General features: G+C 48.1%; 1 protein-coding gene across 12 annotated transcripts in view; it reads right to left on the bottom strand.

Moving 5' to 3' along the window:
- Positions 1-23,987, bottom strand: part of LOC310888750 (ubiquitin-associated protein 1-like) — a 103,030-nt gene that overhangs the window by 20,803 nt on the left and 58,240 nt on the right. For 8 of the 12 annotated variants that reach the window (XR_014576130.1, XM_083815774.1, XM_083815775.1 and 5 more), the window contains 4 exons: positions 22,344-23,273; positions 5,437-5,472; positions 4,767-4,964; positions 3,297-3,398 (listed from right to left, as the gene is read on the bottom strand). Coding sequence is in view for 8 of the 12 variants with exons in the window: in XM_083815774.1 (XP_083671900.1) it covers positions 3,297-3,398; positions 4,767-4,964; positions 5,437-5,472; positions 22,344-23,273 (1,266 nt within the window). In the remaining 4 variants the exon portion in view is untranslated. Of the gene's footprint in view, positions 1-3,228; positions 3,399-4,766; positions 4,965-5,436; positions 5,473-22,343; positions 23,274-23,987 lie in introns of all 12 variants that reach the window. The other 4 variants (XR_014576131.1, XR_014576132.1, XR_014576133.1 and 1 more) reach the window with 1 other exon arrangement.

Below are 23,987 nucleotides of genomic sequence, written 5' to 3'. Positions count from 1 at the left end.
GGGCCTTTTCGAAATGCGGCAGTTCAAACATTTGAGATTGAAACAGGGTATGGGGATGTGAATGCCTGGATAGAATGGGTCAAATATACTGTCCAGAGTCTCAACCATAGCGATTGCTATGCTTGTGCCTCCGGAGGACCGATTGCCCAGATAGTGCCCTGCCCATTGGGGTGGACCAAGGACTCCCAGGGGATGCGATGTATGATTGCACTCTACCAAGAAAAGACTGCCTGGGGAAATGAGGCCTGTAAGTCTCTCTTTGCTGTTCCCTTCCTTGCGTGATAGCAATACCAGGGCTCCCCCTGCATTCTCTACAGCTATAGGTAACCATACAGCTTGCCTCTCACGGCAGGGTGTGAGTGCTACCCAGCATCTGGGAGAATTTGCCTTGTGCACGAGGACCTTGAATGCTACCGAGGACTTGATGGGAAACTGCTCAAGACTTGAGATCCCCAGGGAAGATCTCTGGTGGTACTGTGGAGGGAAGATCACAGTATCACAGTATCACAGATTTCTAGGTTGGAAGAGACCTCAAGATCATCGAGTCCAACCTTCGACCTAACACTAAGTACTCCACTAAACCATATCGCTAAGCTCTACATCTAAACGTCTTTTAAAGACCTCCAGGGATGGTGACTCCACCACCTCCCTGGGCAGCCCGTTCCAATGCTTAATAACCCTTTCGGTAAAGAAGTACTTCCTAACATCCAACCTAAAACTCCCCTGTCGCAACTTTCGCCCATTCCCCCTCGTCCTGTCAACAGGCACGTAGGAGAACAGACCAACCCCCACCTCTTTACAGCCTCCTTTAAGGTAACTGTAGAGAGTGATAAGGTCGCCCCTGAGCCTCCTCTTCTCCAGGCTGAACAAGCCCAGCTCCCTCAGCCGCTCCTCGTAAGACTTGTTCTCCAGACCCCTCACCAGCTTGGTCGCCCTTCTCTGGACTCGCTCGAGCACGTCCATGTCCTTCCTGTAGCGAGGGGCCCAAAACTGAACACAGTACTCGAGGTGCGGCCTCACCAGAGCCGAGTACAGGGGGACAATCACTTCCCTAGACCTGCTGGCCACACTGCTTCTTATACAGGCCAGGATGCTGTTGGCCTTCTTGGCCACCTGGGCACACTGCTGGCTCATATTCAGCCGACTATCAACCAGTACTCCCAGGTCCTTCTCTGCCAGGCAGCTTTCCAGCCACTCATCTCCCAGCCTGTAGCTCTGCTTGGGGTTGTTGTGCCCCAGGTGCAGGACCCGGCACTTGGCCTTGTTGAACTTCATGCAGTTGACCTCAGCCCATCGCTCCAGCCTATCCAGATCTTCCTGCAGAGCCTTCCTGCCCTCGAGCAGATCGACACACGCACTTAGCTTGGTGTCATCTGCAAACTTACTGAGGGTGCACTGGACGCCCTCATCCAGATCATCGATAAAGATATTAAAGAGGGCCAACCCCAGTACCGAGCCTTACCGAGATCTTACGGTCCACCCTACCATCTAACTGGGGAGGCACTTGTGCACTTGTTCAATTAGCTATATCCTTCACCCTGGCATTTGAAAGAGAAACATCACAAATACCCAGAAGAAGTAAAAGAAGCTTAGGAGTATCATTTGATGATAGAGCGTACATAGATTCTATTGGGGTGCCTAGAGGAGTTCCCGATGAACAGGAAGCCAGGAATCAAATTGCTGCAGGGTTTGAGTCACTGTTCTGGTGGGTAACAATCAATAAGAATGTGGATTGGATTAATTATATTTATTATAATCAGCAGAGATTCATAAATTATACAAGGGATGCGATAAGAGGAATCGCTGAACAACTAGATGCCACCAGCAAAATGGCTTGGGAAAACAGAATAGCATTAGATATGATGCTTGCGGAGAAAGGAGGTGTGTGTGTGTGATACTGAGCAACCACTGTTGCACTTTTATACCCAACAATACTGCCCCGGATGGCACAGTAACTAGAGCATTGCAAGGGTTTCCCACCCTTGCCAGTGAATTGGCAGAAAAATTAGGCATATTTACATCCTTGATCATAGTAGCAGGAGTTTTGACAGCCTTTTGTTGTTGTTGTATCCCCTGTGTAAAAGGACTAGTGCAGTGGTTAACTGAAACTGCACTATTGAAACAAATGACCATGGATCCACCACCTTACTCAGATAAGGTGATGATATTAGAGGAGATGGAAAGCAAAGAAGGTGAAGAAGAGAAAGATATCTACCAAATTACACCTTAGAGAAAAGTTTTGCAAAAATCAGCAATTTATAAAGAAGAAAAGGGGGGAACTGTGGGAATAAAAATCTTGTTTTTGCAGAGTTACATTGTTTAGAGGGAAGGAATGGGGTATTGAGATATGCTTGCAGTGATAAGAAAACTTAGCAGGCGACCTTGTAAAATGCAGACAACCAGACTCCTTAGAAAAATCAGGTGAAAATCACAGTGTCAAGTCAAGTCAGATAAGTGAAGAAACATTACCACTTCAAACAGTAAAAAAAGTCAAAAGAAATTTGAAATTTAACAGGCCGGCAACTGAAGGCCAGGCATTGTCTGTGAAGCATCAGGTAGATTGTGAACCTGGATTACCCACTCAGTGGGGAAACAGGGGAGGGTCCTGTCATCAAAAAGTATATAAACTGTGTTTTGGAACCAGTAGGTGCGCTCCTGCTTGTGGGGCACCCGCCATTGCAATCGCGAATAGATTACTACTTCACTGAGATCCTCGCCTGAGCCTAAGTTATTGGCTACGGAGTGTTTCTCACACTGGCATACACTAAAAAGCAGTTCTGCTGTCCTCTGTTCCTGCCTCTGTACCTTTGGTGCTGGCAAAGCATCCACACCATAAACCACAAAAGCTGTTTTTTCCAGCTTCTTTCAGACAGAGCCCTAACCCAATTTGGCAGGCAGATGTATTTGTACAGTGGAGAAAATTTACAGCCACGGCAAGCTGGAAGGATTTTGATGATAATTTGCTGCTTCTGAAGTTAATTCTCTCTGTACTGAGCACCTTGCTCAAAAGACAACACTGTGGTTTAGAACGTTGCCATCAAAATAAGCAGGGTCTTTAAAAAGAGCTTGTCCCCATAAAAATGCATGCGAGTAGGGGTAATAAACCAATAAACCAATGCAGAAGAAATCTAATGTTTTAACATATTCCCTTCATCACTACAAGAATGATCTTTGGCAGCCAGTTTTGACAACAAGGCAGCATTACCAAGGAGATAGAATTACACCAACCACTTCATTGTGCTGGAATTCCCCTTCATGGTGCATTCTCACTATTGCGGAGCACATGGCGCTCTCACCTTCTCCTCTGAACACTGATGCATTTCCAAAGCTGCTTCAACAAGAAGTGGATCAAAGCCCTTCTCACAAAGCTGTCCGTGTGCAAACAGGTAATCCAAAACCTGCAGGGAACAAAACAAAGAAGTTTGCAGAGCTGCATTCACAGCACAGAGTCGTGCACCTCAATACGTGCAGAGGAACTGAGCACAACTCTGTCCCAGGCTTCACCAGGAACCGAGACAAAGCTCTTCCTACTCTATCTTGAGATGCTCTTTGTGCAAGAGCTTGTTCAAAAAAACAGCAAACAAGTCCTTCTGTCTTTGTGCTCTCCCATCAGCTTCATCTTTCACTCCAGTCAAACAGCCTTCCTTCTCTAGCCTTCCATTCTGAATCACTCAGGAGGCAGAAATTTAAGATTAACAGTGCTTTTTATACTGTGAATTTTTAAGGTGGTACCGTAGGCCAGCAATCAAGCTACATCAGCTTTTAGTTTCCTCTCAGCCAGAAGACCTAACGCAATCTGAAAGCAGTCAGCTTCTTAAGATCACCTCAGCATACTGCTGAGCAAGCTGCAGATCCCAGATCACATGCCCAGAAACTACTGCCACATTTCTTATTCATTCTCAGCTTTGAGAGGTAGGGGTGAAAGTCTGACAGGTAGGAGAAAGGTAGTGCTAGGAATGAGATAGAAAGCAGCATGCAAATACTGCAGGATTTGAAACTGCCCTCCGAAGGGACATTCCTTCTGTTTGGCACTACAGCTCCTCACACAGATTAAACTGCTCTTGATTTATAGGCAGGGGGCAAGCAGAGCAGCTCTACCAGCAGCCAAATCCTACACAGCACAGGAGCTACCGGAATGCTCCTCCTGCCGAGGCAACGCTCTGCGCAGTGCACAGGGAGCACGGGGCCAGCACAGAAAGCCTGGCCACGCTCCTCTGGCTTCAAAACGTTGCTTTGTTTGAAGCTGATCCAAGACCCAGAGCCACACTTCACCCTGCCACACTTTATGCTCCGTGACATGGTTTTAGCAAGTGTTTGAGGCAACACATGGCAGGAAGCACCACAGTCAGAGCACACAAAAAGTCAGTCACTGGTGCCTCGCGAGCCTTTCATGGCTGTAGTAAGCCTGCAGGGGCCCATCTCTCTGCAGGGAGAGGCATCATCAGAGTAACCCCTTGTGCTCAGAACAGGGAAGGTGCTTTGCTTTTTGGTCACGCAGCACTAAAGGCATGGATCCATACCAAGCTTCCCAAGGATTGTTCTGTGACTCCTAGGAAGACTGTGCTGACTGAAGCAGATTAACAGAAAGTTATGCAGATGTTCTTTGGTTTGGGAAGACTTTTCTGCCAGGTGAAAACTTCTGGGGCAGTTCTGCAATTCACTGTTAGAATAAAGTGCCCTCCCCCTCCATTTTGCAAAGCTAAGGCTGTTTCTCAGCAGAATCAGCACCCACTCAAAGGTTTCTCTCTTCCTGCAAAAGCTCTTACCTGGTCTATGTTCTGTCCCTTCTTCTTCATGGCTTTCAGGACGTTCTCAGGCGAGTACCCCATGTTGACGACGGTCTCTACACACTGCCTCTCGCTAGCGGAGAGGGCCTGCTGTATGTCAGGAGCAGGGCCACATGACCGCTTTGCGCAGCTGGTGTTGTTGGGCACTTGAGACGCTGGGAAGTTTTGGTGCATTACCTACAAGGGAAAACCCAGAGGCTTAGGTGATGGTCATCTTTTGCATCCATGTCCCCATTCCTGGCTACTGCAGGACTAGGACAACCCACAAAATTAGGTAACTGGAGACTTCCAAGGCTGTGCTGGGGAAGTTGCTCACTGGTAGGATGAAACCAAGCACTTTATGTAGTCTGACTCCTACCACACCCTTTTTACCCTCAAAAAGACATTTGATTACCCAGATTTCTTGTTACATACCCTCTCTTACTGGCAGGACTGAAACTTTCTCACACCCAACCTTTCCAACAGTAAAGGTCCTTATGATATGGGAAAGCCCTTTACCCTGGAAGAAGCAAGGGATTGCTTCCCTCACCCTGCAGTTCACTCATCACCTATGATTTTCTGTACTCAGAGGAATGTTACCTCTGGAAACACCCCAGCAGCATTTTACAAATACCACGCAATGCAAGCACACAGCAAGGTGGGAACTTACCATAGGCATTTCTGTTTCCTTGTTGTCTGGGTGTACCTGTTGGACAACACATGAACAAGGTGATGAACATTACACACAAGCAGAGTTTGCTACAGCTGGAGAAAAAGGTTTCAGGGAAGAGACTGGGGACTGTGTCTACTGTACTGGAGAGACCTGTGGCCTGATCAGTAATCCACATGAGATGCAGAGGTTATGCAGTTGTGTGTAGTTATAACATAATCATAAGGATTGTTTGTTCTGCTCTCAAAGCACTGCATTTCGCATGCTGTATATGAGCAAAACGGCACAATGGCTAAACGCACGTGGTTTCCCACCAGCATCCAATACTGTCCCATCCCCAGCATAGGGCTAACAACACCTATCTCTGACAGTAAAAATTTGTCATGGTTTCAGCTAGGATACAGTTAATTTTCCTCCTAGTAGATGGTAGGGTGCTATGTTTTGGATTAGGATGAGAAGAGTGCTGATAACATGCTGATGTTTTAATTGTTGCAGAGCGGTGCTTACACCAAGCCAAGGACTTTTCGGCTTCTCGCTCTGTCCTGCCAGCGGGCAGGCTAGGGGTGCAGCAGGAGCTGGGAGGGGACAGACCCAGGACAGCTGACCCAAACTGGCCAAAGGGGTATTCCATACCATCTGACGTCATGCTAAACAATATATAGGGGTGGCTGGCTGGGGTGGGGGGCCGGCTGCTCAAGGATAGGCTGGGTATTGGTTAGCGGGTGGTGAGCAATTGCATTGTGCATCATTTGTTTGTACACATTATTAGTAGTAGTACTATTATCATTATTATTATTTTCCTTTCTTTTCTGTCCTAATAAACTGTCTTTATCTCAACCCACAGGCTTCATTTTCCTGATTCTCTCCCCCATCCCAGAGAGGGAGGGGGGAGGGTGAGCGAACTTAGCTGCCAGCCGGGTTAAACCACAACAGTCCTTTTGGCGCCCAATGTGGGGCACGAAAGGTTGAGATAACAACAGATCTGACTAGAGCATGTTAAAACAAGATTCTTATAAGCATTACATCAGTTTAACAGTTGCTAATCACAATGCCGATTTTTGTGATCTCAAGTCTGCTGTACCTGCTTTCCGAACTGAGTTATATAGCACATTATGTAGTGTATGTATTCCCTGTCGTGTTGCTTATCACTTCTGGGGGTTGGTATAGGGTTATTATTTTGCTGTGCTGTGTAACACTGGCTTACGATATGATAAAATTACCGGCCATGAGACTAATCTGGTATTTGTACTCAGCATTGCCATCAACTCCATGCTTTGGGAACCCTACCCTAGAAACTATTAATAATTACACCTTTCATGCTTTTTCTTCAGGGAGCCAATCATAGAATCATAGAATTGCCTGGGTTGAAAAGGACCTTAAAGATCATCTAGCTTCAACCCCCCTGCTCTGGGCAGGGTTGCCAACCACTGGAGCAGGCTGCCCAGAGCCGCATCCAGCCTGGCCTTGAATGCCTCCAGGGATGGGGCATCCACAACCTCCGTGGGCAACCTGTTCCAGTGCCTCACCACCCTCTGAGTGAAAAACTTCCTCCTAATATCTAACCTAAATCTCCCCTGTCTTAGTTTAAAACCATTCCCCTTGTCCTATCACTACCAACACACGTAAACAGGTGTTCCCCCTCCTGTTTATACTCTCCCTTCAAGTACTGGAAGGCCGCAATGAGGTCTCCCCGGAGCCTTCTCTTCTCCAAGCTAAACAAGCCCAGTTCCCTCAACCTTTCTGCATGGGAGAGGTGCTCCAGCCCTCTGATCATCTTAGGGGCCCTCCTCTGGACTGTTCCAAGAGCTCTACATCCTTCTTGTGCTGGGGGCCCCAGGCCTGCATGCAGTATTCCAGGTGGGGTCTCACAAGAGCAGAGTAGAGGGGGACAATCACCTCCCTCTCCCTGCTGGCCACCCCTTTTTTGATGCAGCCCAGGACACAGTTGGCCTTCCGGGCTGCAAGCGCGCACTGCCAACTCATGTCCAGCTTCTCATCCATCAGGACCCCCAAGTCCTTCTCCGCAGGACTGCTCTCAAGTAATTCTTCGCCCAGTCTATATAAATACCTGGGATTGCCCCAGCCCAAGTGCAACACCTTGCACTTGGCCTTGCTGAACCTCATTAGGTTCACATGGGCACACCTCTCCAGCCTGTCCAGGTCCCTCTGGACGGCATCCCTTCCCTCTATTGTATCGACTGCACCGCTCAGCTTGGTGTCATCTGCAAACTTGCTGAGGGTGCACTTGATTCCATCTATGTCATTGATAAAAATGTTGAAGAGCACCGGTCCCAAGACCGACCCCTGAGGGACACCGCTTGTGACTGGCCTCCACCCAGACATAGAACCATTGACCACAACCCTTTGGCTGCGACCAGCCAACCAATTCTTTATTCACCTAACAGTCCATCCTTCAAATCCATACCTCTCCAATTCAGAGAGAAGATTGTGGTGAGGGACAGTATCAAAGGCTTTGCTCAAGTCCAGGTAGATGATATCCATCACCCTTCCTTTGTCCACCGATGCCATCACTCCATCATAGAAGGCCACCAGATTGGTTAGGCAAGATCTGCCTTTGGTGAAGCTGTGCTGGCTGTCTCGGATCACCTCTTTATCTCATGCATGCCTTAACATGTCTTCCAGGAGGATCTGCTCCATGATTTTCCCAGGCACAGAGGTGAGGCTCACTGGCCTGTAGTTCCCCGGGTCTTCCTTTCTCCCTTTCTTAAAAATGAGAGTAATGTTTCCCTTTTTCCAGTCACCGGGGACTTCACCCGACAGCCATGATTTTTCAAATATCACAGAATATCACAGAATCGTCTAGGTTGGAAGAGACCTCCAAGATCACCTAGTCCAACCTCTGACCTAACACTAACGAGTCCTCCACTAAACCATATCACTAAGGGCTACATCTAAACGTCTCTTAAAGACCTCCAGGGATGGCGACTCAACCACCTCCCTGGGCAGCCCATTCCAATGCCTAACAACCCTTTCGGTAAAGAAGTTCTTCCTAATATCCAACCTAAACCTCCCCTGGCGCAACTTTAGCCCATTCCCCCTCGTCCTGTCACCAGGCACGTGGGAGAATAGACCAACCCCCCACCTCTCTACAGCCTCCTTTAAGGTACCTATAGAGAGCGATGAGGTCTCCCCTGAGCCTCCTCTTCTCCAGGCTAAACAACCCCATCTCCCTCAGCCGCTCCTCGTAAGACTTGTTCTCCAGACCCCACACCAGCTTCGTTGCCCTTCTCTGGACTCTCTCGAGCACCTCCATGTCCTTCTTGTAGCGAGGGGCCCAAAATATGATGGAGAGCGGCTCAGCAACCACATCAGCCATCTCTCTCAGCACCCTGGGATGTATACCATCTGGCCCCACGGACTTATACACATCCAATTTCCTTATGTAGTCCCAGACTTGTTCCACTGTCACAGTGGGACGGAATCTGCTCCTCTCACCCTCTCCTCGAGGTTCAGGGTCCTGACAGACATAGGAAACTTGACCACCAGTGAAGACTGAGACAAAGCACTTATTGAGTACCTCAGCTTTTTCCATGTCTGAGGAAGCCAGTTCTCCTGTCTCGTTTATCAGAGGGGGAACACTCTCCTTGGCCTGTCTCCTCCTGCCTATTTATCTGTAGAACCCCTTCTTGTTATTCTTCACATCCCTTGCCAAGTTCAGCTCCATCTGTGCCTTGGCTTTCCTGATCCTGTCTCTACACATCCGGACGACACCCCTGTATTCCTCCCAGGCTACACAACCCTGCTTCCACTTCCTGTACATTTCCCTCTTTTCCCTCAGTTTAAGCTGCAGGTCCTTGCTCAGCCATGCCGGTCGCCCGTCTCCTCTGCTCGATTTCTTCTGCTGGGGGATGGAGAGCTCTTGCGCTCTCAGAAGGGTGTCCTGAAAGATCTGCCAGCTCTGTTCCGTTCCTATGCCCTCAAGGACAGTTTCCCGGGGGATCCCAGCCAGTAATTCCTTGAGCAGCCGGAAGTTTGCTCTCCTCAAGTTCAGGGTCCTGACTCTGCTTTTTTGCCAGACCCATATTCCTCAAGATCACAAACTCCACCAGGGCATGGTCGCTACAGCCCAGGCAGCCTCCAATCTTAACCTCTCTAATTCCACGTTGGTGAGCACCTGGTCTAGTAAGGCTTCACGTCAGGTCGGTCCGTCTATTACCTGGACCAGGAAGTTATCCTCAACAGACTCCAGGAATCTCCTGGATTGCCTGGAACCTGCAGTGCCGCTACCCCCAGCAGATACCCAGGTGGTTGAAATCCCCCATCAGGACAAGAGCTTGTGAGTGTGACAGTTCTTGCAGCTGAAGCAAGAAGGCCTCGTCAACAGACTTCCCCTGATCAGGTGGCCTGTAGCAGACTCCAACCACTAGATGTCCTTTACTGGACCGATCCTTGATTTTCACCCACAGGCTCTCGACCTGGTCATGGCTGTTTCTCAGGCACAGCTCTTCACAATCTATCCACTTCCTAACACAGAGGGCAACTCTACCTCCCCTCCTTCCTCGCCTATCCTTTCTGAACAGTTTGTAGCCATCAATGGCCGCACTCCAGTCATGGGAATCACCCCACCAGGTTTCCATGATGGCAACTACATCATAGTTTCCTACTAGTATGGTGGCTTCCAGCTCTTCCTGTTTGTTGCCCATACTGCATGCATTAGTGTAAATGCACCTCAGCTAGGCCACCTTTTGGGAGGGAGAAACCCTAATACCCTCCTGACCACACTCAGGTGTTTCCATAGTTACCAACCTCTCACCAACCCTTGTGTCCTTCCTGCAAAATGTTCTGTCATCCTCATCCTTCACCAAGACACAAGACTGCGAGGTCTTGCTAGCACATTCCTCACCCAGAAGAACCGGCATGTCACATTCAGGCTCCTTTCTAGTGTCCCCGGTTCCACCCACACCCCCCTTCATACCTAGTTTAAAGCTCTATCAATGAACCCTGCCAACTCCCATCCTAAAACCCTTTTCTGCCGGAGGAAAAAGCTATTCCTGTCTGTCGTCAGCAGGCCTGGTCTCATGTAAATCGACCCAAGGTCAAAAAAAAACCAAAACCCTGCCAGTGAAACCAGTCTCGGAGCCAGTTATTAACCCGCTGGCTCATCATGTCCAGTACCTCATTATTTCCTATAACTGGAGGGATAGAGGAAAACACGACTTGTGCTCCCGAACCCTTGACCAGTCTCCCCAAGGCTCTGAAGTCCTTCTTCATAGTCCTTAGAGGAGTTCTTCCTATTTCATCATTGCCTACTTGAAACAACAAAAGAGGATAATAGTCCGAGGGCCGTACTAGCGAAGGAAGTTTCTTCCTTACATCTTTAACCCGGGCGGCAGCAGACCTCCCTGTGTAGCGGGTCTGGTCTGCATATCGGGCCTTCTGCTCCCTTCAGCGGTGAGTCACCAATGACAATGACCCGTCTTTTACTCTTTACTGAGGAGGTTTTAATGCAGTGGGTAGCCTGATTAGACTTTGGTGACACCTCCAAGTAGGAAGAACCATCACCCTCGCCATTGTCCAGTTGTCCTCGCAGAGCAGTGTACCTGTTCTGCAGGGGCAGCTAGGGAGGTAGGGGAATCACCAGACAGGAGCACCTGCTACGCTTGTAACGGTGAGCAGGGACCTTTTGCCATTGCCCCCTGTCCCCCATTCATCAGCATCGTTGCTAGGGGGAGGAGAGGAGAGGGGGTTCACTGTACCAGGAACTCTGCCTGCTGGTCCCCTCCTATTACCTGCTCACAAGGCGGTAGGGGGTGATGTGTTTCTTGTGGAGCCTCTGCTGCCTGCCTAAGCCTCAGGGCTGGTATTTAGGGTGTCTCACCCTGGTGCCTTTCCTTCTGGCCTGGCAGGGAGTTGCTCCACCAGTCTATCACACTCCCTGATAGCCCTTAACCTCTCCACCTCCTCCCTGAGCTCTGCCACCAGGCTGACCAGGTCATCCACCTGCTCACACCTCACACACATGGTGCCTCTGCCTCCCTCAGATGGCAGCAACAGGCCCAGGCACTCCCTGCACCCAGAGACCTGAACTGCCGCATTTTTGAGCGGGCAGTCAGTCTGGGTCGCCACAGACTTTCTAGAAAGAGCTTTCTGCCTAGTGGAGACCATGGCAGTTTAGCCATAGGTAGACAGCCGGTAGACGAGCTGTTCTCCTGAGTGGGGCGGGATGCTCTGTCCTGTCTGAGCGCGCCCTGCCCGCGAACTGCTGCGCCACGTCCTGACTGACGTGGCGCGCCCTGGTCACTCTCGCTCCCTAGGGCCTGCCTTTGTACGGCTGGGGAGGGGGCGCTGCTGGCTCCGCCTACGCCTCGTCAGCCTCACTCGCGAGGGCTGCCAGGTCATGGCTGCTCCCTCGGCTGCCTCGAGTGGCCTCGATGCTGGAAAAAAAGACCTGCCCACCTCGATCCCCCGCTCCGCTGCAGAACACGTCTGCCCCGGAGCCGATCGCCTCGGCGAGGCGATCTGTGATACTCATCACAGAGGTGAGTATTCTCTCAGGTCCCAGGTACCCAAAGCCACCATTTAGTACTAGAAGTGGGGTACGTGGGGAGCTCATGTTGCTGTGTCAACAGGTCTCACTCACTTCTTTGTGTATCAGAAGCTTAATCACCCTCTTACAATGTGACATCATCTCAAATGCAAAATACACTTCTATTTCCAAAAGGAACTATGAAGAAAACAGCATCTGATATCTCAGATATATGAGATCAAATATGTTGAAGCTTTAGGTAGAAATTATTTTCTCAGCACTGCAAGTCAAGCTATCTCCTTCTTTTTGAGGATAAACTTATTTTCATCTTGTACATATATAAACCTGGGACTCTGAGCAACAGAATCCACCCAGCCTTGCACAGCTGGATTCCTTTCATAGCATCCACAGCAAATGCCCACAGAACATCCACCAACAGTCAGTAACCAGTACCTTTTATGACTATCATAATCCATAGTGTCCTGGTTTCAGCTAGGATAAAGTTAATTTTCCTCCTAGTAGCTGGTAAGGTGCTATGTTTTGGATTAGGATGAGAAGAGCGCTGATAACATGCTGATGTTTTAATTGTTGCAGAGCAGTGTTTACACCAGGCCAAGGACTTCTCGGCTTCTCGCTCTGTCCTGCCAGCGAGCAGGCTGGGGGTGCAGCAGGAGCTGGGAGGGGACAGACCCAGGACAGCTGACCCAAACTGGCCAAAGGGGTATTCCATACCATCTGACGTCATGCTAAACAATATATAGGGGTGGCTGGCCGGGGTGGGGGGCCGGCTGCTCGGGGATAGGCTGGGCATCGGTCAGCGGGTGGTGAGCAATTGCATTGTGCATCGCTTGTTTCTTACACATTATTATTATTAATACTATTATCATTATCACTATTATTATTGTTATTGTTATTATTATTTTCCTGTCTTAATAAACTGTCTTTATCTCAACTCACCGGCTTCACTTTCCCGTTTCTCTCCCCCATCCCAGAGAGGGAGGGGGGAGGGTGAGCGAACGGCTGTGTGGTGTTTAGCTGCCAGCCGGGTTAAACCACAACAGTCCTTTTGGCGCCCAACGTGGGGCTCGAAGGGTTGAGATAACGACAGATCTGACCAGAGTGTGTTAAACTAAAATTGGTATAAGTATTGGACCTGCTTAATAGTTGCTAGTCACAATGTTGATTGCTTTGATCTTGCTTTGATCTCATGTCTACTGTGTCTGTTTTCCAAATTGAGTTATATAGCACATTACTTACTGTTTGTGTTCCCTGTTGTGCTGTTTATCCTTTCCAGGGGGCTGGTTTAAGATCATTATTTTACTGTGCAGTATAACACTGGCTTATGATATGATAAAATTGCTGGCCATGAGACTAACCTGGTATTTGCACTGTCGTCAATTCCATACTTTGGAAACCATATCTCGGAAGCTATTAACAATTACACCTATTACTTTTTTTCTTCAGGGAGCCAATCTGTGGAGGGGACAGGGGGAGATATTTTTTTCCTACTTCTTTACTCTCCCTTTCTCCTTCACCCCCCTCTTCTCCTCCGAGCTAGTTACGATAGCTCTTCAAGATGTTGAATATCCTTGGGATGTTCAGACCAGCATGTTGTTATTATTATGTCTCCTGAATGTGTTTCAGATTTTATTTAAGGTTAAACAACTACTTAGGAATCTCATCCGGAGATCTGTCCTGAGGCGGGATAGTTGCGAGTGGCAGGGAGTGTGGGAGGATATGGGCAGGCATCTGTGCTGGGTCTGTCTGGGATGGAGTCACCTTTCCCTGCAGCAGCCCACACAGTGCTGTGCTCTGCACTCGTAGCTGGAACAGCACTGGTATCACTCCAGTGTTGTGTCTATTGCCGCATAGTACTGGCACAGCATCAGGACTCCCTCCAAGCCCCCAAGAGCCAGCAGGCTGGGGGTGGGCAAGTGATGGGGAGGGGACATTGCCAGGGCAGCTGACCTAAACCAACCAAAGGGATATTCCATAACACCTGATGTCACACTCAGCAATAAAAAGGGGGGCTCTCGTGGGCGAGGGGGCTGTCCTCCCGAACAACGCTACGCATTTTGAGGCCCTGCTTCCCCGGACGTGGCCGAGCATTGATCATTGATGGGAAGTAGAGAATAACTTTTTTTTTCCCCCTTTTCTCTCTGTGCTTCCGCGTGGCCTTTTTTTTTTTTTTTCCCTCCCCATTCCCTTTCCCTTTAATTAAATCATTCTCATCTCAAACCTCGAGCTCTTTGTGTTGTATTTTCTCCCCCTTCCTCTTTGAGGAGGGGGGAGTGAGAGAGCGGTTGTGGTGGAGCTCGGCCACCCACCCGAGTAAAACCACCACAGCATCTAGAGCAGTGTGAACCTCCAGTGCTTTGGAAATTCACCCCTTAAAAAAAAAAAAAAAACCCTGCTTGAAAAAGGGGTGTCATCACTCTGGCAATTCCAAAGAGACACAAATCACTGCAGCATGCTGGGGTCTGGCCTATGCCTATCAAGCTGCAATCGATGCTACTATCAACCTAGTGACAGACCCTGCAGCCACTCCAACCTCTACAATGGACCCTGCGTCCGCTCCAGCCCCTGTGGCCACTCCAAGACATGTGACGGACCCAGCGGTCGTTACAACCCCTGTGGCAGGCCCTGTGGCTGGGGCAGAGAAACAAACTGTAGCAGTGCAAGTTGCCCCTGTAGACAAGGTGAAAATATGATTTAGAGAGTCAGATCGTTTAAAACGCAGAGAAACTCCTGCTAAGACTAAGCATGAAGAAGATGAGGCCGGGCCATCAGAGGAACAGGAAGATGAAGATGAGGATGTCGCAAAATCAACAGTAACTACCCGAACCCTATACCAGCGTGAGCTACGAGATGTGCGAAAAGATTTTGGTCGCTGTATAGGTGAGCAGCTTGTCACCTGGCTGCTCCGGTGCTGGGACACCGGAGCCAATTATGTGGAATTAGAGGGCAGGGAAGCCAGGCGGCTGGGATCCCTTGCTAGAGACGCATGCATTGACAAAGCAATTGGAGATGGAGCACGATCTCGCAGCCTCTGGAGGCGTCTCCTGTCAGCTGTGCAGGAAAGGTATCCCTTCAAGGAAGAACTTGTATGTCTACCAGGCAAATGGACCACCATGGAGAAGGGAATTCAGTACCTGAGGGAATTGGCCGTACGGGAAGTAATTTATAAGGACCTAGACGATGCACAAACATCCGCAGATCCAGATGCAGTCCGGTGTACACGACCCATGTGGCGGAAGTTTGTACGGAGTGCACCATCATCATATGCCAGCTCATTGGCAGTAATGGCCTGGAAAGAGGATGAGGAACCCACAATGGATGAAGTGGCTAAACAACTCCGGCAGTACGAAGAAAGTCTCTCCTCTTCCCTACAGGCCTGTGTCTCGGCTGTGGATAAACCTTTGGAAGAGGACCACCAACTTAAAGAGAATTTATCTTCCTCCCCACCTGAATGAACCAGTGTCTCAGCTATTAGGGGTAAACGTCCATCTGTGCAAGGAAGACGATATAATGGGTACACATCCCATGCCACCCTGTGGTTTTACCTACATGACCATGGAGAGGACATGAGAAAATGGGATGGAAAATCTACCTTGACCCTAGAGGCACAGGTACGTGAGTTGCAAGGAAAAACAGTCACAAAAGAGGGGGTTCTCTGAGAAACGTGCTGCTCCTATTTCCAGCCAGGGGGAGGAAAGGGAGAATCGAGTTTATTGGACTGTGTGGATTCGATGGCCTGGCACGTCAGACGCACTGAAATATAAGGCTTTAGTAGACACCGGTGCGCAGTGTACTGTAATGCCATCAAGCTATAAAGGGCCAGAGCCCATCTGTATTTATGGTGTGACTGGGGGATCCCAGCAGTTAACTGTATTGGAGGCTGAAGTGAGTCTAACCGGAAATGAGTGGCAAAAGCACCGTATTGTGACTGGCCCGGATGCTCCGTGCATCCTTGGCATAGACTATCTCAGGAGAGGATATTTCAAGGACCCAAAAGGGTTCCGCTGGGCTTTTGGCATAGCTGCCTTAGAGACAGAGGACATTAAACAGTTGTCTACCTTGCCCGGTCTCTCGGAGGACCCTTCTGTTGTGAGGTTGCTGAGGGTCGAAGAACAGCAGGTGCCAATCGCCACCACAACTGTGCACCGGCGGCAATATCGCACCAACCGAGACTCCCTGATCCCCATCCATAAGCTAATTCGTCAACTGGAGAGCCAAGGAGTGATCAGCAAGACTCACTCACCTTTTAATAGTCCCATATGGCCAGTGCGAAAGTCTAATGGTGAGTGGAGACTAACAGTGGACTATCGTGGCCTGAACGAAGTCACGCCACCACTGAGTGCTGCAGTGCCGGACATGCTAGAACTCCAGTATGAACTGGAATCAAAGGCAGCCAAGTGGTACGCCACAATTGATATCGCTAATGCATTTTTCTCCATCCCTCTAGCAGCAGAGTGCAGGCCACAATTCGCTTTTACTTGGAGGGGTGTCCAATACACCTGGAATTGACTGCCCCAGGGGTGGAAACACAGCCCTACCATTTGCCATGGACTGATCCAGTCTGTGCTGGAGCAGGGGGAAGCTCCTGAACACCTGCAGTACATCGATGACATCATTGTGTGGGGTGACACTGCAGAGGAAGTTTTCGAGAAAGGGAAGAAAATAGTCCAAATCCTTCTGAAGGCCGGTTTTGCCATAAAACAAAATAAAGTCAAAGGACCTGCACGAGAGATCCAGTTTTTAGGAGTAAAATGGCAAGATGGACGTCGTCAAATCCCAATGGATGTCATCAACAAAATAACAGCTATGTCTCCACCAACTAGCAAAAAAGAAACACAAACTTTCCTAGGTGTCGTGGGGTTTTGGAGAATGCACATTCCAAATTACAGTCTGATTGTAAACCCGCTCTACCAAGTAACCCCTAAGAAGAATGATTTCAAACGGGGCCCCGAGCAATGACAAGACTTTGAACGAATTAAACGGGAGATAGTTCATGCCCTTGGGCCAGTCCGAACAGGACCAGATGGAAGGAATGTGCTCTACACTGCAGCCGGGGAGAATGGCCCCACCTGGAGCCTCTGGCAGAAAGAACCTGGGGAAACTCGAGGTCGACCCCTAGGGTTTTGGAGTTGGGCATACAGAGGATCTGAGGCCCGCTATACTCCAACTGAAAAGGAGATATTGGCAGCATATGAAGGAGTTCAATCTGCTTCGGAAGTGGTCGGTACTGAAGCACAGCACCTCCTGGCACCCCGACTACCGGTACTGGGCTGGATGTTCAAAGGAAGCACACATCATGCAACTGATGCTACATGGGTTGCACTGATTACTCAGTGGGTTCGAATAGGGAACCCCAATCACCCAGGAATCTTGGAAGTTATGATGAAATGGCCTGAAGGCAAATACTTTTGGATATCACCAGAGGAGGAGGTGGCCCGTGCTGAAGAAGCCCCACTGTACAACAAGCTACCGGAAAATGAGAAGAAATATGCCCTGTTCACTGATGGGTCCTGTCGTATTGTGGGAAAGCATCGGAGATGGAAAGCTGCTGTATGGAGTCCTACACGACGAGTTGCAGAAGCTGCTGAGGGAGAAGGAGAATCGAGTCAGTTTGCAGAAGTGAAAGCCATCCACCTGGCTTTAGATATTACTGAACGAGAAAAGTGGCCAGTTCTCTATCTCTATACTGATTCATGGATGGTAGCAAATGCCCTGTGGGGGTGGTTACAGCAATGGAAGCAGAACAACTGGGAGCGCAGGGGCAAACCCGTCTGGGCTGCTGCACTGTGGCAAGATATTGCTGCCCGGGTAGAGAACCTGGTTGTAAAGGTACGCCACGTAGATGCTCACGTGCCCAAGAATCGGGCTACTGAAGAACATCAAAAAAAAACAGCAGGTGCATCAGGCTGCTAAGATTGAAGTGGCTCAGGTGGACCTGGAATGGCAACATAAAGGTGAATTATTTATAGCCCGATGGGCCCATGACACCTCAGGCCATCAAGGTAGAGATGCAACATACAGATGGGCTCGTGATCGAGGGGTGGACCTGACCATGGACACTATAGCACAGGTTATTCATGATTGTGAAACATGTGCTGCAATCAAGCAAGCCAAACAGTCAAAGCCTCTTTGGTATGGAGGACGATGGCTGAAATATAAATATATGGAGCGGCCTGGCAGATTGCTTACATCACACTCCCTCAAACCCGCAACGGCAAGCGCCACGTACTTACAATGGTGGAAGCAACCACCGGATGGCTGGAAACATATCCTGTGCCCCATGCCACCGCCCGGAACACTATCCTGGGCCTTGAAAAGCAAGTCCTATGGCGACACGGCACCCCAGAGAGAATTGAGTCAGACAACGGGACTCATTTCCGAAACAACCTTATAGACACTTGGGCCAAAGAACATGGCATTGAGTGGGTGTATCACATCCCCTATCATGCACCAGCCTCCGGGAAAGTTGAGCGATACAATGGACTGTTGAAGACTACACTGAAGGCAATGGGTGCTGGGACATTCAAAAATTGGGATACGCATTTGGCAAAGGCCACCTGGTTACTCAGTACTAGGGGATCTGCCAACCGAGCTGGACCTGCCCAATCAAACCTGTTACGCACTGTAGAAGGGGATAAAGTTCCTGTAGTGCACGTAAGAAACATGCTGGGTAAAACAGTCTGGGCTACTCCTGCCTCAGGAAAAGGCAAACCCATTCGTGGGATTGCTTTTGCTCAGGGACCTGGATGCACTTGGTGGGTGATGCAAAAGAATGGGAAGGTCCGGTGTGTACCTCAAGGGGATTTAATACTGGGTGAGAATAGCCCATGAGTTGTAGTATGTTAATTATTATATAATACTGTATGTCATCACCATTGTGATTGCTATATGCCAATGTCCCATTAATGGTATCACAGTAACAGCCACGCAGATAATGATGAATGAATTTTGATAGAATTGGACAAGCACAGTGGTGTGATGGAACGAGAACGGGCTTCAGCATGCAATGATCCAACACCACACACCACCTCTTCTGCCCTGAACGACTGCTGTGACAGATGGAGCCCAAAGTCAGTCATGGACTACACAAACTCTGTGGACATTGTATATACGTATCATTATTATTATTGTTTTCCTTTCTTTTCTGTCCTAATAAACTGTCTCTATCTCAACCCACAGGCTTCATTTTCCTGATTCTCTCCCCCATCCCGGAGAGGGAGGGGGGAGGGTGAGCAAACAGCTGTGTGGTGCTTAGCTGCTGGCCGGGTTAAACCACATTTCCCTTAGTAAACTTTTTGCTGGGTTGAAAAGGAGCTAAGTGCTCTTACTTCAAGAGGAACCTTAAAGTAGCCACCTCAAAGGGCTGTTTCACATCACTCATATCAAACTTCTCATATCCAACTTGGGCTGTTAATTGTTAATTAAACAGCTGGCAGAAGAAAAATAAGCAATTGGGAGCAGGCCCTTCTTTGAGAAGTTCCAGCCAGACAGCACAGAAATTACCCATTTTCAGTAGCACACCTAGTTCAGAGAGGCCTCCTCTGTCCTGCCTGTTCAGTTTCCAAAACAGCCTGGCAAGGAAACCCACCTGTGTCAGGGCTGTACACCTGCTCCATTTCTGCAGAACTGGTCTGCCAAGGGGCACAACCAACCAACAACTCTATTTTACTTTGCCCAAGGTCTGCACATTTAAAATGCAGGAAGACTTAAATAGAATCGAATAAATAGAATTAGAAGAAGCTGCAAGAAATCACATCGCCAAAACCCTCAGTATATGGCCTTTCTTAATATTTTTCAGCCAACATCAATTGCTTGAAAACTTGGCCACTTCTTTCAGAAAGTCCTTCTTTGGGCCCCAAGAAGGACTGGGGGAGGCGAGGGGGTTTGTTCTACATTGCCACTCAATTTCTCTTCCAGGAGACAAAGCACGAGAAATCACATGCAGTTTGATAGACTGGTTTACCTAAGAACCTGGTCCTGATGGTCGTAAGAGGGGTTTGAAAGCTCTTCAAATTACACCCTTCTCCAGACTCTTTTGGCAGAGCATAAAGCACTAGAATATGGGATACAGTGAAATAGGGGTCTGGAATAGCCCTAAAATCAGCTGGTTATCAAATACTCCAAATGAACGATGCTCTGTTATTAATGCAACAGCGAGAAGAACCCAAACTGTTTCTGACACCAGGGATTCAAGTCATGGTAAAGCAGCTCCTTGATCTACTTGAGCTTGATAACCTGTGCTCATGATCAAAGGACTTCCAGTGGAGGACAGAATCACCTAAAGGAACTGCAGGAGACAAAGCCAGAGCTGGCGGCCACTCAGAAGCTGTGCTCCCTTAAGACTCAAGCCTGCATTTCAGTGCCTTTCAAGAAGGCATGCAGTGCTTTCAGCCCATGCTTGCACACTGTTCCTACTTTTAGGGACTTTGTACACTATCTGGGAGCGTGTCCATTCTGAATGGTCCATCGGGAGTGTCCATCCTCCCATAACCAAATATTTCCACAAATAAGACATTCCATACAAATTCAGGTCTCTAAACAATTGTTTAATTTCAACTGGTTGTCTTCGCTAGTCATTTCTTCCTCTGCCAAAGTTGCAAAAAGTAAACCCGTGAGCTTCAAGAAATACCGCGAGGAAAAAGGGAACCACCCAGGCCAGAATCAGTGCAGCAGAGAAATCACAAGTTTATTTGCATCCAAAAAACCCTTAGATCCAATTTACTGGTAAAACATGCTCCAGTGGTAACTCCAAATCCAAAGTTATGATTTCTGAACTTGTGAGGGAAAAAACATGTATGTAAACAGCACTGTGCAACACACTGGGACAGAAGTATATTGAAGCTTTATAAAATCACCAGGCTTCTTCTCGTGCAATCTTGCAGTAGGAGGATTGTGTCCTCCTTCTGTCGGCCACATGGTTTACTCTGATTTCCTTCTCTATCCTTTTCATACTCCGAGGATTTTTGTTACGGTCCTTGCCTATACTTCAACTTCTTGCAACTCTGCTGTCCTTTTCCAGCCACTGGGACCTTATTGTGGAAATAGGAAACAAGCATATTCAGAAGCCTTGGAAATTCAATAGAAAGAACTAGTTCTGTCAACATACCTATTTCTTGGCTTGCTACTTACAAAACACACAGTTTCAAGTGATGATTTTTATTACGTCTCCTAGTAAGTCTATTTGTTAATTCCTTTTTTAGTTTTTAAAACCTTTTGTACCTTCCCTTACAGCATTGTCGAGAACACACCTCCCCTCTCGGTCTTCACTAGGATTTAATCTAGCACAGAGATTTAAGTACTTGCAGTGATAATTTGGTTATCTTAAGGCCCATCTACCTAGTGGTAAGTGATCTTTCATGTTAATCCCTAGAGACGTCATGCTCCAAGGCTTCACCTCTGAGCCTCATACAATGAGGCAATCTCCCCTCAAACCTGTGATTTGTAACAGCAAGCACTTGCTCAGCACACCGCTGCTCCTGCCAAAGCTTACAGCATTGAATTTGCTCTAGTGATCCATAAGCACCTATTCTGCTATGCTCTGAGGGATATGCTAGTTGCCAGAATACTGCATTTCTCAAATAATACTGCATTTACTTAAGCCTGAAGAGAGATGAAAGAACAGTGGGAAGAGAAGGACCATCACCAGTTTTAGAGCACATGGTGTCACAAAAACCTACAGTACACCAGCAAGAACGCAAAACCACCGCGCACAGGACAGAAGCAGCCTTCCAAATCTCACATTTTAAAGCTAATTAGAAGATTTGGCTATACAGTTTCCATTAGAATTCATAAGTATTGGTGTCCAGATCTTAGGTTCTTTGGAAAAAAGTGCCCAAGTTCACTCAAATCTGGACTCCCACTCACAAAGCCACAACAGATGGCATCAAGTTAGGTGTCCCCGAAGTACTCTCAGAACTTGCTATAAGTTAGAAGCAACAAAGCTTCAAACTCCTGTCTCAGAGCTGTACAGCAACCAAAATCTGTAAATCTGAGATGGTCTTCAAAACTGCTTTTGGTATCCAAAAAGCAATCCTCCCATCCTCACAGGTAAGAAACCATGGAAGAAATCTTACAGTTAGCTCAAAAGGCATGCAGCTATGTATAACTATGAACAACAAGAGCTGAGAAGCTGAAAAAAGTCACCAGAATTGGTTTCAGAGATGGGAGGGGAGCAGGGAGAAGCCTGTGAGCAGTAGCCTGAGGTTCACAACTGTCAGCATGAAGACCTGTTGGGCTGATGATTTTGCCACATAAAAGAATTACTGTACATGACCTGTCCTATCTACACACCACACATTAAATGAAATTAAATACAAAGCCACGGGACATTTTAGAATCAACATTTGCCTCCACACCTCCACATCTCCCCCACAAACTCAGTTTTAATCCACCGCGTGTTTACCGTGGTCGCTGTGCTTTGAGACGATTCTTCTTCCGTACGAACTGTTGACACAGCCAGGGAAGGCAGCCTGGTTGAAGAGGATAACGTTGATGTCTCCATGCCACTGTCCTCGTTTAAAGCAGACAGACCAACCACATGGTGTCCGTTCAGTTTGCTAGCTTTAGTCTGAGCACAGGCCTGCAAAGAGCTGAGAAAAGTGCCGTTGTGGAGACAGGTAGTGCTGTGAAAAGTGCTCATGAGCTTTGGTGATTTTTGATCACTCTCATCGGAGTCGAGTTTAGGAAAGGATAGGGATTTGATATTGCTCACTGAAGTGATGGGGGACAGGGACACTTTGGAAGACAAGGACATCTTTTCACACTTTCCCAACTGTGGCAAAGTGATAAAGCCATTGGGTTTGTGAAGGGGCTTGAAGTCCAACGTGGCCCTTTCTATGAATGCCAGAACCTCCTGATCTTGCAACACAGACTCAGACCCTCCTTTGGGCAAACTGCTATCTAACAGCTGGGCAACAACCGGCCCAGTAGTACCGACATGGATTTCCAGAATGTTTTTTAACTCCTCCTTATCATCGATAGTTTTTAATTCCAGTTTGTCAAATGGGTCTTCTTCACTTTCAAAATCAGCTGGGTTGAAGTCTGCTTTGGGGCGAGGTGGACTAAGAACTTTCTGCTTCACAGCACTGCTGTCGGCTGGCGTGGGAGTAAGAATGTTATTGTGCTGCAGACCAGCGAGGATGGGGTTAATAGGAGGAGGCATGGCCTCAGGGCAAGGTCCCTCTGAGAACCCCATTCTGTTGCTGTCCTCTGGGGCTGCTTTTGAGTTTGCTATTGCTTCTTCTGCCTTGCGTTCAGCTTCTTTCTGGGCAGCTTGAATTTTTTTGATATCTTCAGCCCACTCGATTGTTTTCTTTTCCAGGGAGAAGTCATACTGACCAGTGGTAGAGAAGGAAAGAGGGAAAAAAATAAAGACAAGTTATAAGAATCACAGCTACTACTTTACAGCAGAAGTAACACAAGTAACACAGAGCAAGAACTACATGATTCATCACAGACAGACAATTTTTCCCCAGCATCTCTTATAACCTACAGAATGGCAAAACTAGGAGACACCAGCAGTAGTTCATTTTACCTCTTGCAGCAAAATCTGGCTATAGTCTGGATCAGAATCTCATATTTTGTGTCCATCCTACATTTAGTTTTGTTTAGAGCTACTGATGATCACAAGATCAGTTTCACAACTCTCTCCCCCTCTTCCAACAAGAAAATAGATGCAGTCAGTGGAAGCCTGAAGTGTCAGTGACAGCGATGTCACACATGATGGACAGTCACACCCAGATCTGGCACCACTGAACAAGGCATTCAATACTACAGAAGAGTAATTTTTGCATCCAAAGAGCAATAAGGTATTTATCAGTTCCCCCTAAAAGATTCCTAAGGGACCTGACACTAGTTTTAGACCCACTGGTTGGAGAGGTATCAGCATTCTCATACCTGTGCTAAGGACTCATCAGCCAAAGGGGATGTGCTGGCTACTCTGACAACAACTTCCTGTAGTAGCAGATTTTGCCACTGTTCTTGGCATGACTGGATCCCACAAGCTTTTCTCATTTGACATCAGCTCCTTCAGGGTTGGGTTAGCACA

Source organism: Anser anser (assembly GCF_964211835.1).
Source record: "Anser anser genome assembly, chromosome: W".
Taxonomy (NCBI): domain Eukaryota; kingdom Metazoa; phylum Chordata; class Aves; order Anseriformes; family Anatidae; genus Anser; species Anser anser.
Note: the sequence above shows the minus strand (reverse complement) of the source record. Positions and strands in the feature narration are given on the sequence as shown.